The sequence below is a fragment of the Podarcis bocagei genome, assembly GCF_964188305.1.
Source record: "Podarcis bocagei genome assembly, chromosome: 2".
Classification (NCBI taxonomy): domain Eukaryota; kingdom Metazoa; phylum Chordata; class Lepidosauria; order Squamata; family Lacertidae; genus Podarcis; species Podarcis bocagei.
This window is the reverse complement of record NC_138126.1, coordinates 68,767,111-68,782,062: the sequence shown is the minus strand read 5'-3', so window position 1 is coordinate 68,782,062 and position 14,952 is coordinate 68,767,111. Positions and strand designations below refer to the sequence as shown.

The following is a 14,952-nucleotide window of genomic DNA, read 5'->3' as shown; positions in this document are numbered from 1 at the left end:
TTCAGCTTGTCCATTAGTGCATCCTAATCCTTAATTGTATCTTAACTTTTGCATGGAGTTTAAACCACAATTGAAAATAGTTTCTCAGATTATGTACAATTCACTGTCTCCACTGGGGAGAAATAGGGATGCTCCCTTGAATGTTATTGATGGCCTTCTCTCCATTTGTTTTCTTCTCAGATGGTTTCAAACCTTAATACACCTTTTGAAAGGCAACATTGGTACCGGCCTGCTGGGGCTCCCATTGGCCATCAAAAATGCTGGCATTGTGGTAAGACTTTTGCGTTTGTTCCAGTGGCTCAGATTCTGTGGTTACTCTCAGCCAGCTTTTGTACAAGGCAAGATGAGCTTGCAGGTTTCATTGTTTGACAAATGGCGTGTGTGCTGATGGCTTAGGACAGAAGAGGGAACCTGTGGGGTTCCATATATTTTTGCACTACAACTTCCATCATCCCTAAGATCTGAACTCTCGGTTCTAATCGTAGTTGGGCTACCGCAGTCACATAATAATCTAATCACTAGCAGTTGGTTAGCTGCACGTTCATTTTCTGGTGGGCATGGAAGAATCACCAAGATAGCAAAGGTGAAATGAAATCTATGGGTGACTTCTCCCCATCCCCCCTTTTTTCTTCCTTTCTTCCTTGGGGCTTCTGTATCAGACCATGTATATTGAGATGCTGGTGCATTTTCTGTGTACCTGTATCTGGTTACCGATTCACTCGTTGTGGGAGGGAGAATCAAAGGAAAGAATAAAAGAAACCAAGGGAGCAATTTCTTCATTAATTAGTGTTGTAGCATGGGAAGTAGTCCTTGACTGCTTTTAGCAAGCTCCAGCAAGCTTCAGGCTGCAAGCAGAACAGAGAAAGCATGTACTAAGACTACCCGCCCTTTTAAATAAATGGAAGCTTTCAGCCACAGAGCTGATTTCTAGCAATTTCAAAGGAGCCATCCAAAACATCTAAGCAAAAAACATTATCGGGGTTCTCTCCTTCCTGTTCTACTAGTAAGTCCCCACAACAGCAGGGAAGTGCCTGTTTGTGCATTATGCAACAGCAGCCCAGCCCAGCCTGAGTAACAGATCTACTCTCTGTTTTGTAACATTGATTGGGTATTAGATGTATGTAGGCCATAACCTAAAAAAAATTTCCTCAAGCGTGTTGAAATTATGCTCCCTAACTTTCTTCTAGGATACACAATGTGGGCATAAGCATTCCAGCTAAACATTAGATTCTGATGAAACATCAGGAGAAACTATCTGGCAGTGAGAGCTGTTAGACAGTAGAACAGACTCCCATGAGAGGTTCCTGGAAGGTTTCTTCAGTAGAGGTTGGATGTCCATCTGTCATGGATGCTTTAGCTGAGATTCCTGCATTGCAGGGGGCCTGACTAGATGATCCCTGGGGGTCCCTTCCAACTCTGCAGTTCTGTGATTCTTCCAACACAACAAGGTTCTTCAGGGACACATAATCAAGATGATGAAAACTGCAATTAAGCTATGTTGCATCAAAATAGTTCTAATTTCATATTACGAGATACTGTATACAAAAGAATTTATGTTAGCTACACACAAGCTATTAGCAATATTTTAGCCACAAACAAGTTAATCTGTAATATTTATTGTTTTTAAATCCTAAGTGCTTGATACCGTAAATAACTTGAGTTAAAAAGAACAAACTCTACCCATGGGCTTACCAGCAAACAAGGCAATTTGGAAAAGGGAGTGGAAAGGTCGGGGCAGGTACAAAACTCTCCCAGTGAAATTGGCTGAGAGTGGCACTTAAGCGTGGCTGGATCGTGAGCCGCCTTTTGCATACGCCATGTTTCCAAGGAGGAATGGTCAGAGCAGAAAACAAGAACCAAAAGGAGCCAACAAAGAAGTAATAGAAGAAACTGAACTTTTTCAGGTGAAAAAAGTGAAATAGGACTGAAAAGAGTTTCTTCAGGATATAGTTGTGTTTAAATAAAGCAATAGGCATGCACAAACAACTAGTGCCCCCTCTACTTAACAGTGGAACCTCAGACGCCTCCATTTCGAAGCACCAGCACCTCTGTGATTGCGTTTGGTGCATGCGCCTTCCACCCCAACCGTGTGAGGCAAAGAGCCTGCGCATTAAGAAGAGATTCCGTTTCCCCCTTCCTTATCCTTGTTCTAGTCCTCCTCCTTAGCCCTTGATCTATCAAGCGGTCTCCTTCTCCTTATGAGCTGCTGATGTTCTGCTGCTCTTGGTTTGCCCGTGAAGTGTAGGAAGAGCCTCTAACAAAGGGTCCTTCCTAGCCAGCAGTGAGCAGGAGGTGGTTGTCCTTCTTCAGCACTGCTGGCAGAAAATGGACTTTCCTCCTGCAAGTGGAAGGCTGAGCTGTGTGTCTTCCCAAAAGGTGAAACCTAGCAGTGCCATAAGGAGGGGAAATGGCCTTTGCCAAGACACCAGGCCCTTTCCGTGCCTTTCTTGATTACTGTGGTAACTGGACCACTTGATGCCCATCTTCAGAGCTCCTCTCAGTTACACAGACCTCTATGCTCCATTAGAGTTGGTGCAACATAGTGGCTGAGTGACTAAGTTGTCGATCAGGAAGTCCCAGTTCAAATGTGACTTAGGTCATCAACTAGTATTGAAGAAGAAGAGCCTTTGCCAGATCAGACTAATCCAGCCTCCTCTTCCCACACTGGCCAACCAGCTGCCTGTGGGAAGCCCATAAGTAGGACTAGTGAACAAAAACACTCTCCCCATTTGTGCTCTTCAGAGGCAGACTGTCTCCGATGGTGGAGGGATAACATAGCCACCCAGGCAAGCCAGATCTGGTAGCCTCTCACCTGCAATGTTAAGTTGCCACACAAGGTGGTGTGTAAGCCAGGAATGGGAAACCAAAGGCCCTCCATATGGCCTTGGACTACAACGCCATCATCCCTGGCCATTGGCCGTGGTGGCTGAGGCTGATGGTAGTCGTAGCAACATCTCCTGGGCCATGACTTTGCCTTTCCTGTTGTAAGAATTAAAAGATACAAGAACACACGCACATGCTATATTCTATCATTGTTAACCCAGTGATGGTAAGTCCCTCGGAAACAAACCTCTTGGAGAGCGTGAGCTTCTCTTTCTGACGAGTGGCTACGGTTGGGTTTACTGAAATGAGAACTTGCATTTCTCTCTTCAGCCACAAGAGTGTACTCCTAATGCTCTTCTCTTTCTTGCGCTGTTTAGATGGGTCCTCTCAGCTTGCTTGGGATTGGAATAATTGCGGTGCACTGCATGCAGATGCTGGTTAAGTGTGCTCACCACTTCTGCAACAAGTAAGAAGAAACTCTGACTACTGTTATTCCTCAAAGAACATGAATTTGCCTTGCCCGTCAGTGACATCCCTCTCTGTATTCCTTTTCCATTCTTTGAACATAATGGAACTTGGGGGGGGGGGGAGGGGACGCTGGCTTCCAGGACTGCCAGTCTGGATAGACTAGTTGTACCAGAGGCTTTCAGGTAGGTTGCCACCAAACTCTTCTTAGGATCCTTCTATCCCTGGATGGGATGTTTCAGGGGGGTCCAAGACAAATATTTAGGAGGGGAAGCAAAAAGAGCACCCAGCTTTTGCTTCTCTCTCTCTCTCTCTCTCTCTCTCTCTCTCTCTCTCTCGCCCAAGGTAACTTGGTTTTCTCTGTCAAAGCCCACTTACACACACGCACACATAACACGAACCAAGTTGATGAAAGTGTGTGAGAGGCAAGTTTTCTTTGAGTCTCACTCAAGCCCACCCAAGAGTGAGATCCAGTGCCGGGGGCCTTCTGGCGGTTCCCTCATTGCGAGAAGTGAGGTTACAGGGAACTAGACAGAGGGCCTTCTGGGTAGTGGCGCCCTCCCTTCAGACGTGAAGGAAATAAGCAGCTATCCTATCTTTAAAAGACATCTGAAGGCAGCCCTGTTTAGGGAAGTTTTTAATACTTAATGCTTTATTGTTTTTAACACTCGATTGGGAGCCGCCCAAAGTGGCTGGGGAAACTCAGCCAGATGGGTGGGGTATAAATAATAAATTACTTTTATTATTGAGACTTGAGGCCGAGCGTCAGGCAGCAAACAGTCTGAGAGGCTTCCAAATTGTCTTCGTTTTCTCCCTTCTTGCTCCTTGCTCACGTGTCCTTCCGTCCCCTTTCTTTTCAAATAGGCACCAGAAACGATTTGTGGATTATGGCGATGCTGTGATGCATGGACTGGAAGCCAGCCCCGTTGCGTGGCTTAGGGCTCACTCCATCTGGGGAAGGTACTTGCTCAACTTAGTTGCATTGCTGGAGGTGTGAGTCTGGGTGTAAGCAGCTTGTGCATGTGGAAGAGGCTAGGGAAGCATTACAGCGACATCTGGAAGGATGCAACTCTCATCATTCCTGAGCTTTGGCTATGCCACTTGGGCTGATGGGAGTTGGAGTCTGACAACATCTGAAAGGACACAGATTTGACCCCCCTCAATCTCTTTAGCATCTTAAGTGTGTGTGGGCGGGTAGTGACTGTGGTGGGAAAGACAAATGTTCCATTTAACAATGCTTTTAAAATATTTCCTTCATGGAGCGGGGAGGTGCTCATTCATTGCAAAAGTTCATGGTTGTCCCCCCCCCCCATGGTTTTTATTGTTGGCTTAACGATTATAAGCATTATGTGACTTAGTTGCATTAAGCTGTAAGTAAAAACCAGCCTGTTTGGCACAGAATGTATAGATCTTCTATATTTAGCAGATGGTAGATGATTGATAAGGTATGTTGCATTTATTCTGCAAACAGATAGGTAGCCGTGTTGGTCTGCCATAGTCAAAAAAAATAATTCCTTCCAGTAGCACCTTAAAGACCAACTAAGTTAGTTCTTGGTATGAGCTTTCGTGTGTATCTGAAGAAGTGTGCATGCACACGGAAGCTCATACCAAGAACTAACTTAGTTGGTCTTTAAGGTGCTACTGGAAGGAATTTTTTTATTCTGCAAAGTTCTTGCTATGAAATCAGCTTTCTAAATATGAAAAACATTTATATATTAACTTGGTAATCATTATAATAGAAAACATAAAAAACAAATCTACTAGTGCCATTGACGTCCCTTTTGGCAAATAAGCTTTCAAATTTCTGAAACCATGAGGGCTTTTTAAAAACTGGAAGTTGGAGTTCTGACACTAGTGCTGAATGCTGAATTTATCTATTTAGACCTGTGGTTCCCAACATGGGGCACATGCCCAGCAGGGGGCAATTTGATTTTTAAGGAGGAGCAATTCAAGAAGGAGCTATTAACAGTTAATGGCCTTTTAGGCTTTCTCCAAGTGAGTAGGAGTTCACTTTTTGAATAATAAGAATTATATGTCACAGAGTGGGGGGATCTGGATTTTAGATATGCTTAGGTGGGGCATGGCCAAAAAAGGTTGGCAACCACTGATTTTGACTGAATTGCTATAATTCATTATTTTTCAGGTACCTAATTGGTTTTTTCTTGATTATCACTCAACTGGGGTTCTGCTGCGTATATTTTGTATTCCTAGCTGACAATCTGAGACAGGTAAGTCTATAGATAATTGACTGGTTCTTCAGTCTGCAGACAGCATAGTTGAGAATTCAGGGATTTAAGAGACCTTAGCATCTTCATTACTGCTGTAATTAGTAGAAAATGCTAAGACTGGCAGAGAAGGGACTTGTTTCTACCACTAGAGCTGTCTTAGCTGGTAAAAAACCCCAACCCTTCTTATTCTCCTTTTAACTCGTGACAAATGCATGGCTTAGCTATGATATACAAAACTCAGGACTCTCTTACATATCAGGCTTGGTCTTGCCTTAGACCTGTTGGATAATATGTTGCCCCTGTATTTGGCCTGGAATAGGGTGATGTACCCAACAGGCACCCTGTGGCTGTGTACCTGCAGATACAAATTATATAAACACAAGTTCTTTGCCTTTCTTGGGAAGCAGGGTCTTCTCTGCACCCTGGGTCTGGGATGCTCCCATGAGATCTTGTGGGAGCTCAGATGACTCCTCAAGATCTTGTGAGAGCAACTGGAGCCATCACATGGAAAGGCCCTTGCTCCCAAGCAAGTCAGGGTGCTTAAAAGCCCTTTTCATACTGGTAAAACATGGGTGGCACTGTGGGTTAAACCACAGAGCCTAGGGCTTGCCGATCAGAAGGTCGGCAGTTCAAATCTCTGTGACGGGATGAGCTCCCGTTGCTCGGTCCCTGCTCCTGCCAACCTAGCAGTTCGCAAGCACCTCAAAGTGCAAGTAGATAAATAGGTACTGCTCCGGTGGGAAGGTAAACGGCGTTTCCGTGTGCTGCTCTGGTTCTCCAGAAATGGCTTAGTCATGCTGGCCACATGACCCGGAAGCTGTATGCTGGCTCCCTCGGCCAGTAAAGCGAGATGAGTGCTGCAACCCCAGAGTCATCCGCGACTGGACCTAATGGTCAGGGGTCCCTTTACCTTTACCTTTAAAACTCAGAAATAGTGGCGTCCTGAGATATTGTGAACTACATTGCTTATCAGCCCCAGCCAACATGGCCAACCAAAACCTCATTGGCTACTCCTGCTCTAATTCCTAGCCCCTTATAGTCCCCTAGTTAGAATTAGATATTAACTTACTGACAATCACACACTCAGCATCGTATTACAAATCAAGCAAAAACCACCTGCTTGTTAATCACCTATTCAACTTTCTTCTTCTTCTTCTTCTTCTTCTTCTTCTTCTTCTTCTTCTTCTTCTTCTTCTTCTCCTCCTCCTCCTCCTCCTCCTCCTCCTCCTCCTCCTCCTCCTCTTGATCCTTAGGTGATATCTGCGGCCAATGGCACAACCAACGACTGCAGTGCCAATGAAACTTCGCTATTGGCTCCAACCATGAGCTCCCAGTTATACATCCTGTCCTTGTTGCCATTTGTGATATTGCTCGTCTTTATCCAGAATCTCAAGTTCCTTTCCATTTTCTCCATGCTGGCCAATCTTCTCATGCTGAGCAGCCTGATAATGATATACCAGTACATTGTGAGGGTATGTACAAAGATCAGTGTGGAATCTTCTCAGAATTTCCCTGTAGCAATGGTGGTGCCATTTTGCAAGGCCTCCTGCAATTTTAGGTGACCCATCAGAGGAGGTTGCTGCAGCTCCAAGGTCAGCACAGTCCCTTGGATGGAGTGTTTCCATTTTAATGTAGCACCCTCAATGTACATGGTGCTATATAGAATAAGTAAACAACAAGACAGGTTTCTGCCTTTACCAGCTTATGATTTAAATTTCAACAGAGAATGGCAAGCAAAATGTGTTTTGCTTCAGTCGAAAGGTGAAGATGAAGAGGTTAAAAACCAAGCCTTTTTGCATTTTGAGGAGAATTCTGGCTTAGGGAAAAGGGCAAAGAGTTAGATATTTTTTTAAGTTCAACAACATCTAGAGGGCTGGAGGCTCACCTTTCCTGATGTACAGGAAGAAGCAGAATGCTTTTGCTATGGGTTGAACACAAGGAGAGAGAGAGAGAGAGAGAGAGACAAAACACTTTGTCACACGGGCTACAATACATCCCAAAAGACTAGCCACCACTAGTGTTTCAGAACTGATATTGGTAATGTGTTAGGCAAGTTTAGGAATAAGCATAGTGTTACATGGGCAAGTTCTCTAATGTTAGTTGGCTTTTCCTTGCATTAGTTCTGTTGTGAGTAGGGTGTAGGAGTGGTAGATAAATATTAGATATTCTACATTTCCTCTCAGAGCAGGTGAGCTAAAAAACAAAGTAGCTATGTGGTACAGCTGATGCTTTACAAGCAAAGGGTAGAATTTGATGTCAAGCTCTTCCACTTCTGATCACACACACACACACAGAGAGAGAGAGAGAGAGAGAGAGAGAGAGAGAGAGAGAGATGCTGTCTAATAACAACAGGGAACATTCCTCAGTACCAGGAAAAACATACGAGGTGGCCACACCACACTCGCTGTCCTTTCACAGAATTTGCTTAAAAGGTACCTGCACATTTTGTCCCATAGCTTCCTAGGAGGGTCAACAACACTCTTTAAAAATGAAAGTTCAGAGTCTGGGGGCAACTGCTTGGGGGCACCAGTGAAAGCCTTTGTGGGCACTGGGCTATATGGACCGGTAGTCTCAGCTGGGATGAAACAGCTCCTATGTTCCTATTGGAACTCCCCCAAGGAAGTCTTTGGGACCTTTTCTCTCAAATATAAATGACCTTTTCTCTTGTCTTTTGCCAGGGCATCCCAGATCCTTCCCATCTGCCTCTGGTGTCCCAGTGGAAGACCTATCCTCTGTTTTTTGGCACAGCCATCTTTGCTTTCGAAGGCATTGGAGTGGTAAGTCTTTCCCTTGTGTGTGCTTGGCTTGTTTTGCATAAACATTTAATTAGGGGTTTGGATGCAGCAGCTCCCTGGCGTGCTGTGAATCCTGTAGCACTTAGGCATCAGTTGCTGAACATATGGGATGGCAATCTATGCATTCTAGTCATAGATATTTTCTTGTTGCCTCAGTTTTTGGAGAGAGTCCATGTTTCCCTTTGCAGGCTATTGATAAGCCTGCAGAAAAATGGTCTGGGGTACTGGGATCAAACACTTTTAGGTTGTTGTTTTTTTCTAGCTTAAAATTTGTATTTGCAGTTGTGACGCATAACCGATGTATGTGAGTTGACTTGCCTGCATAGCTTTATTTTCGTGGTCTTCAGAGCTGGCTTGCTGGAGGAAAGTGGGGTAAAATGGGAAATGTTTGATCTCTCCCATCCTTCCCTTTATTCCTCAGGTAATTGTCTCTTTTTATGGAGCAGTGGTTTTAGCTTCAATTTAGTTCAGTGGCGATCTTGTTTCTGAGCTCCTGGTGCCATTCTGCGATGCATTAGCTGAAAAAGCATTGCGTTCACAACAGTACACTTCTAATCAACACTGGCTAGGTCACAGCTGGAGTAACTTGAGTTCAGTTTTCAGTTCTCTCGTTGAGAAGTATGTCAACAAATTGGCCAGGGTTCAGAGCAGGAAAGGTGGTAAAAGGCTTAAAGTGCAAGGTGTATTATGAGACTCTGAAGGAAGTAGATATTTGTTTAGTTGAGAGGGAAGGTATGAAATGGGTTTGTACGATCGCTGTAGGGAGGTTGAGAGGCAAAGAGTACATCTAATCAGAACAGCAAGGAATGTTCTTAACTGGAAAAGGTAGTTGATTTGCACATTTATAGAATCTCTTGTTCTGGTTGACTTGCACGTTTGTAGATTTGAGTGAAAAAGACTTCAATGTTTGGGTTGGTCTGTGTACACACTGTGAAATATCTAAATTCAGTAACTAAAAATTCTGTTGGAAAACTGACCTGCATCTTTGCTGTTTTGATCTTTGTTGATTGGTCCACAGATTTCTTTCTTTCTTTTTTAAAGAAAGCAGGATATTTAAAACATATACATGCATATATGGCAGAAATGCAATTTAAGTCATGTAACATTATGAATTTGTGACTTGTAGGTTTCATCCATGATTACTTGTGTTTGGTTTTGAAATCTCTAAGTCCCTTCTATATAGAGCATCTCTGCTTGTTTCTGTTTTTCTTTGTGAAGTGCAGATTGGCTTATTGGTCTATGAATTCATCAAGGGTCAGGGCTGTATTGTGTATACAGTACAGTATACACAATGTTGAAGAGTCATTTTTTCCTCTGACCTATGTACACTTGTATTCTCTGGAAGCAGCAGTTGTATTTGAGTCCCTGCAGATTGCTTCTTGTGTGTGTGTCTTTTTGAATCCTGTAACACAAGAAAAGTGTCTTACATTTATTTGGCAAGGGCTAGAATGGCAGAAAATGATTTTCAGACAGCTTTTAGAGATGGACTTTGAGCTTTTCATTATTGGTACACCAGGAAGGGTAGCTTTAGCTGCCCAGAACATCCGAACATGACCCACTGAATAAGGGGGAGGAATTTGAAGCTTTGGATGGAATGTTACTTAGCAACTGTGCTTCATGTCCTTTATCGTTATTGGGTCACTGTGTAAACATCAAAGCCCAAAGTCGATTAAGATTTCTTCATTGTTACAGAACATCCTGTACAACAATGGCAGTAATATGTGTTCCTTAAATGAGCAGTGAGAAGAAATTAAAACTTTTAGTTTTTGCAGTCCTTTCTTCCACAAATAGAAGCCCGTTAAAAATAAGGTGCAAAATCATTAGTGGAACATAAGATGCATCTCGTATGCCACCAAAAAAACCCTATATATTGCGGGGTTGCCTGGGGGCTCAGTGGTACTCCAGAGGTCTTTCCCTGGTGACTGGATTAGAAAGCTAACTGTTCAGTAGATTTATTGGTGGCTATAAGTTATCAAGATCTAGACATCTTCAGTGTTCAAGAGATGGTGCATTTTGTTACCAGATGCTGGGGATTAACAGCGGGCTGATACTGAAAATACATTTTTGGCATCTGGCTGAATCCTGAGGAGACTGGATTGATGAAATTGGTCTGCCCTGGTGCATTGTGTTATGTTTTTTGAGGTTCTGTGGCAGAATTCACGGGCTGAAGCGTCGTTCGAGTGAAGAGTAAGGTGACTTAAAAGATTTTTCTCTTTCCCCACCAAGGTGCTCCCTCTGGAAAACAAGATGAAGACCCCTCACCATTTCCCCATCATCCTCTATGTGGGAATGGCAATTGTCAGCACCCTCTACCTCAGCCTTGGAACCCTGGGATATTTGCGCTTTGGAGAAAACATCCAGGCCAGCATCACTCTCAATCTGCCTAACTGTTGGTGAGTTGAGGCAAGGGAAGTCTCTCTCCCGGTGCAAATAAGCTTTTGAATGACAGGTTACTTTTGGTTGGTTTAGAATGGAAATTCGCAGATAGATGCTGAGGTGTAGGAAACAATTTGCAAGAGACCTAAGGCACTCACTCTGTGCCCAAAAGATGTTCAAGTGGAGTTCACTGTGTGTGTTTGTTTGTGGCCAAGCCTTCATGGCTTCAGGCTCCTCAAGAGTCATCCTTCTGCCCTGTGCTCATAATCATTCTTAACAGTCCACTTTTCTTCCACTCATCTTTGTGTTTTGACTGAGATGATCCAGAGACCGGTTGTGGTGCTATAACCAAGCAGATACTTCCTGTCAAAAACTGATGATAAAGACAAACACTTCTGAGTTGCACTGGGTGTAGCCATACAGGAGGCTAGTATCGCTCTGGGGAAACATATTTAATGGGTTGCTGCCATGGAAACATTAAACAGAGCAGCCAACACCTGTAATTGCAATACGTCATCTTGCTTTTGCAAGTGACCTGCCTACTTCTTATTTGACTTTCTTAGGATCCGGTACCTGCAAAATTTCCTCCTTCCTTATTCATGTCCCTGAAAATCTGTTTACTATTCAAGTAATTAGACTGCATGTGTTGCCACATATTGGACACTGCCTCTTCTGAAAGTTCATTGCTGGTTATGAAACAGTGACTATGACCCAGCCTGCAAGCACTAACTTAACTTAAATCCTTGTTTCTTTGATGCACGGCTCAATTCATGATGGAAGCTTTTTTGAGGGTGATTATTCTCCACATTCCTGTGATATATACTTTACAGGCTACTTTGAACCTGAAGGCGCAGTGCAACAAGGGGCATCTTTAAATCCAGAACTCCTAAGGGGACTCGTTTGCATGTTACATTCGAGAGATATATTTTAACCTAGTGTGATACTTGGGCTCTCAAGCCCTTCTCTCCCTTGGAAAGAAAGTAATACAGGAACTCATATGTGCCATATTATTGGATGCAAGATCTTCCTGACAACCTAATATTCTCCAGGAAAGCATGGAAAGTTTTCAGCTGGTTAAGGGAATACTGCATTCAAGGAAACACAACATGGGGAGTTTCAGTCACTACTTTGTCTCAGCAGAAAAGGGAGAGATGTATTCATGCCAGGTCAGGATTTCTTAATAGAATATAATAAGAAAAGAGACTCCCATACTTATTCAGACATTAGCTGTGCAATTCTTTGTGCATCTATGAGAACTTTTGCATCAAACGTTCGTTTTCAGATGGACCTGATTTTTGAAAGCAGTAGTCCATTCTTGAATTTCAAAGGATGTTGAAATAATCTTTCATCATTGCCAGTGATGCTTAAACTGGAACTCTTTCAGTTTCTGTTTGTCATCTGAGTTTTTACCAGCTAACACTTTGCAAACTTGTCCATTACCAAATCAGAATGAAGGAAGGATTGAAAGGTGCTCTCTAGTGGATTCCTTGCTCTACAACCTGCTGCTTCAACCTGAATCTTTCTGAAAATGTAGGGTAATAGTTTCCACAGCGCTCTGAAATCAGAAGTGCAAAATATCACATTAGGTTAGCCTTGTGCGTTGCAGTGTGACACACTTTTCTTAGTAATCAAAGGCAACTCATGAAGATACTGTTCAAAGCCAAATGGGTCCAAGCTGTGCCACTTGTAGCACACGGCATTAGATAGTTTGTGTCTTGGTTTTTAAAAGATATGTGTCACAATCAGATCTTTAAACACACTGGCTAAAAGGATGACGCCTAGGGCTGCATTTTCATAGAGAATAACATTAAAATTGGAATTCCATAGGAGGCCCTAGACAAAGCTTTTGCTGGTTGCAGTGATCTGTAAGCCCTCAATGTCTACATAGCTGCTTTATCTTTTGTGCAAAGCCCATTTCTAGGGACTAAGCAGAGCTGAGGTTTGCGTCAGATGAAAAAATATATAATTAAATGCCTAGTGGTGGCTGCTTTTGCTGACAGTCTTGGTTGCTTGTTCATTTTTTTGGGAAATTTAAAGGCCATGTTAATTGGTCAATCATTTTGTCGGCACACTTTAAAGTGTCGGCGATCGAGGTCAAAGAAAAGGGGTATGTCTCTCTTCCGCAACTACTAGCCTGAACTTAGGGCCTCCTCCTGGCTGATGCCAGTCGGTCTGCTTCAGATGCTTCTAGGCGAACTCAGGTCTGCGTGAGCCCACTGCTTTTGCGGCCAAGAAGTCACCTAACATGAAGCATCTGAGGAAACTGCGGATACAAAGCTGGATCTCTCTTAACTACATTTTAACAAACTGAACACCAGCATCAGGCATGTTCACAAATTCTGTCCATGGTAGCTAAATAGTATGACAGCACCAACACTGATCAGATTTCTCCTGGATCTGACTTTTACTTTAGACTGTGATTTCAGATCTCGGGTAAAAGGGGACGCTGATTCACCATCATAATGTGTGTATTCAGACACATGGTTTGCCATCATTTATCATGGGGAGCATCAGTCGTAGGAGGTTGCATGAGATTGCAAAAAGTGTCTTGTAGTGTGTGAAATGGCCCCCAAACTGGCTATACCTGGAGACAAAAATACATGCCCCCCAGCAACTTCCTTTGGCTGTGATGCTGGCTGGAGAGATTTGGAAAATAGCACTGAGTTAAGGTCGATTCCCGCCCCCCATCACTGCATTTTCATTGGTTTGGGCTGTTTCATGTCACAAAGGTGCCTGAGGGTGCTCAAAGAAGATCTATATTAGGCGTACCTGCAGCACACAAAATGTTGCTGGTCTACTGCTCCCTGACCATTGGTCACATGGACTGGGGCTAATAGGAGTTGGAGTCTGGCAACACTCGCCCCCCCCCCCCAATCTAAATCCAGAAGTGCTGGAAGAAATCATTGCTGGGTGTTGGGGGTGGAGAGGTATGATATAATACAAGCTTTTTCTCTGCCAGCAGCAATGTGGATTTCGGTGCTTGCTCTGAGCTCATTTTGCGCCGCGTATCGCTGCTACCAGCCTGCCACGCAGATGGGCAGGGAACAACTCTGTAGGCAGAGTGGGCACGCCACATGACTTCCAGGCATGGGATGTGCAAAATCAGCACTTCTAATTAGGACTGGGAAGCTTTGCTGTGCTGCGGAATACACCTTAGGGAAGTGTTCCATTGCGTTGCCGGAGCTTAGAGACCTTTTTTGCAAGACAGGGAACAGACTGTTCAGTCGGGGCAAGGGGCAGGGATTGTACTGAACATGGACTTTGAAGCCACCGAGGATTGTGCAAATTTCTGTTCTTGTCCTGTGGCAAGCAGCTGCATGGCATATTATTTCTGTTCCTTGCAAGGCAGGAACACTTTCTCCTCTTGTCTACTGTTCATTGCATTTGTTCAGATCACCAGAAGGCCTAGTTCTCTGGGTCCACATCTTTCCCATCAGTCAGACCTTATATGCAGCTCCTATTGACCCTCTTTCTGGAGAAAATAGCCTAGAACAGTGGTTCCCCATTAGCTAATTCAGGGCTGTATTTAGGTTTGATGAGGTCCTGAGCTACTGAAGGTAACAAGGCCCTTTATATGTCCTGCTGTCCTTTGTCAACAACAAATTGTCTCTGTTTTTTGTGTTGAATATATGCTGTATGGTAATTTATGGACCTAATAGGTATCTAAAGCCATTTGCACATAACAAACTATGTATTTGATCAAAGTAATTGTTGAACTGAAACCAGTAATATTTTAGGGAGCAGGCTAGCAGGCGGGGTCCATTACTTACATCATAGGAGCCTACACAACACAGAACACTGTTGCTGTATGTAGGTTTTATTTTATTTGTTTTTTATCTTATATTTTGGAAATGTACTTACAGTTTTTTTCCCCTTTAGATTTTTTTGGTGCCCCCAAAAGAGCGGGGCCCTATAGCTTGTTTATCTTATACGTAAATCCATTACTGAGCTAATTACTGAGGAACCCCTATTTTTCAAAAGCCAAGACACGCTCCCTACTTTTGAAATTTTTGATAACTCTGTGATAGTTCCTTCTGCAAAAATTTTTTTTGACAAATATGTGGGATAGCCTCTAAGAGCAAAGGATTTTAGGTATACTAAAAAACAGACTAGGACTGAGCAATATCTAGTTTTCAACATTATATCAGCAGCTAAACAGCAAAAATGACAAAAGTTTAGTTGTGGGGGAGGCAAGGAATGGGGCTGCAGACCCTTGGGTGTGTTCTGCGGACCCCCAGAAGTCCCCGGACCCCTAATTGGGAACT

General features: G+C 43.5%; 1 protein-coding gene across 3 annotated transcripts in view; it reads left to right on the top strand.

Annotated features, from left to right (window-relative positions):
- LOC308580010 (proton-coupled amino acid transporter 1-like) overlaps window positions 1–14,952 on the top strand; it is a 42,657-nt gene that overhangs the window by 7,119 nt on the left and 20,586 nt on the right. For all 3 annotated transcript variants that reach the window (XM_081181127.1, XM_081181128.1, XM_081181129.1), the window contains exons 3-9: window positions 181–271; window positions 3,201–3,289; window positions 4,153–4,248; window positions 5,432–5,516; window positions 6,770–6,988; window positions 8,195–8,293; window positions 10,538–10,704. In XM_081181127.1, the coding sequence (XP_081037253.1) occupies window positions 181–271; window positions 3,201–3,289; window positions 4,153–4,248; window positions 5,432–5,516; window positions 6,770–6,988; window positions 8,195–8,293; window positions 10,538–10,704 (846 nt within the window). The remainder of the gene's footprint in view (window positions 1–180; window positions 272–3,200; window positions 3,290–4,152; window positions 4,249–5,431; window positions 5,517–6,769; window positions 6,989–8,194; window positions 8,294–10,537; window positions 10,705–14,952) is intronic.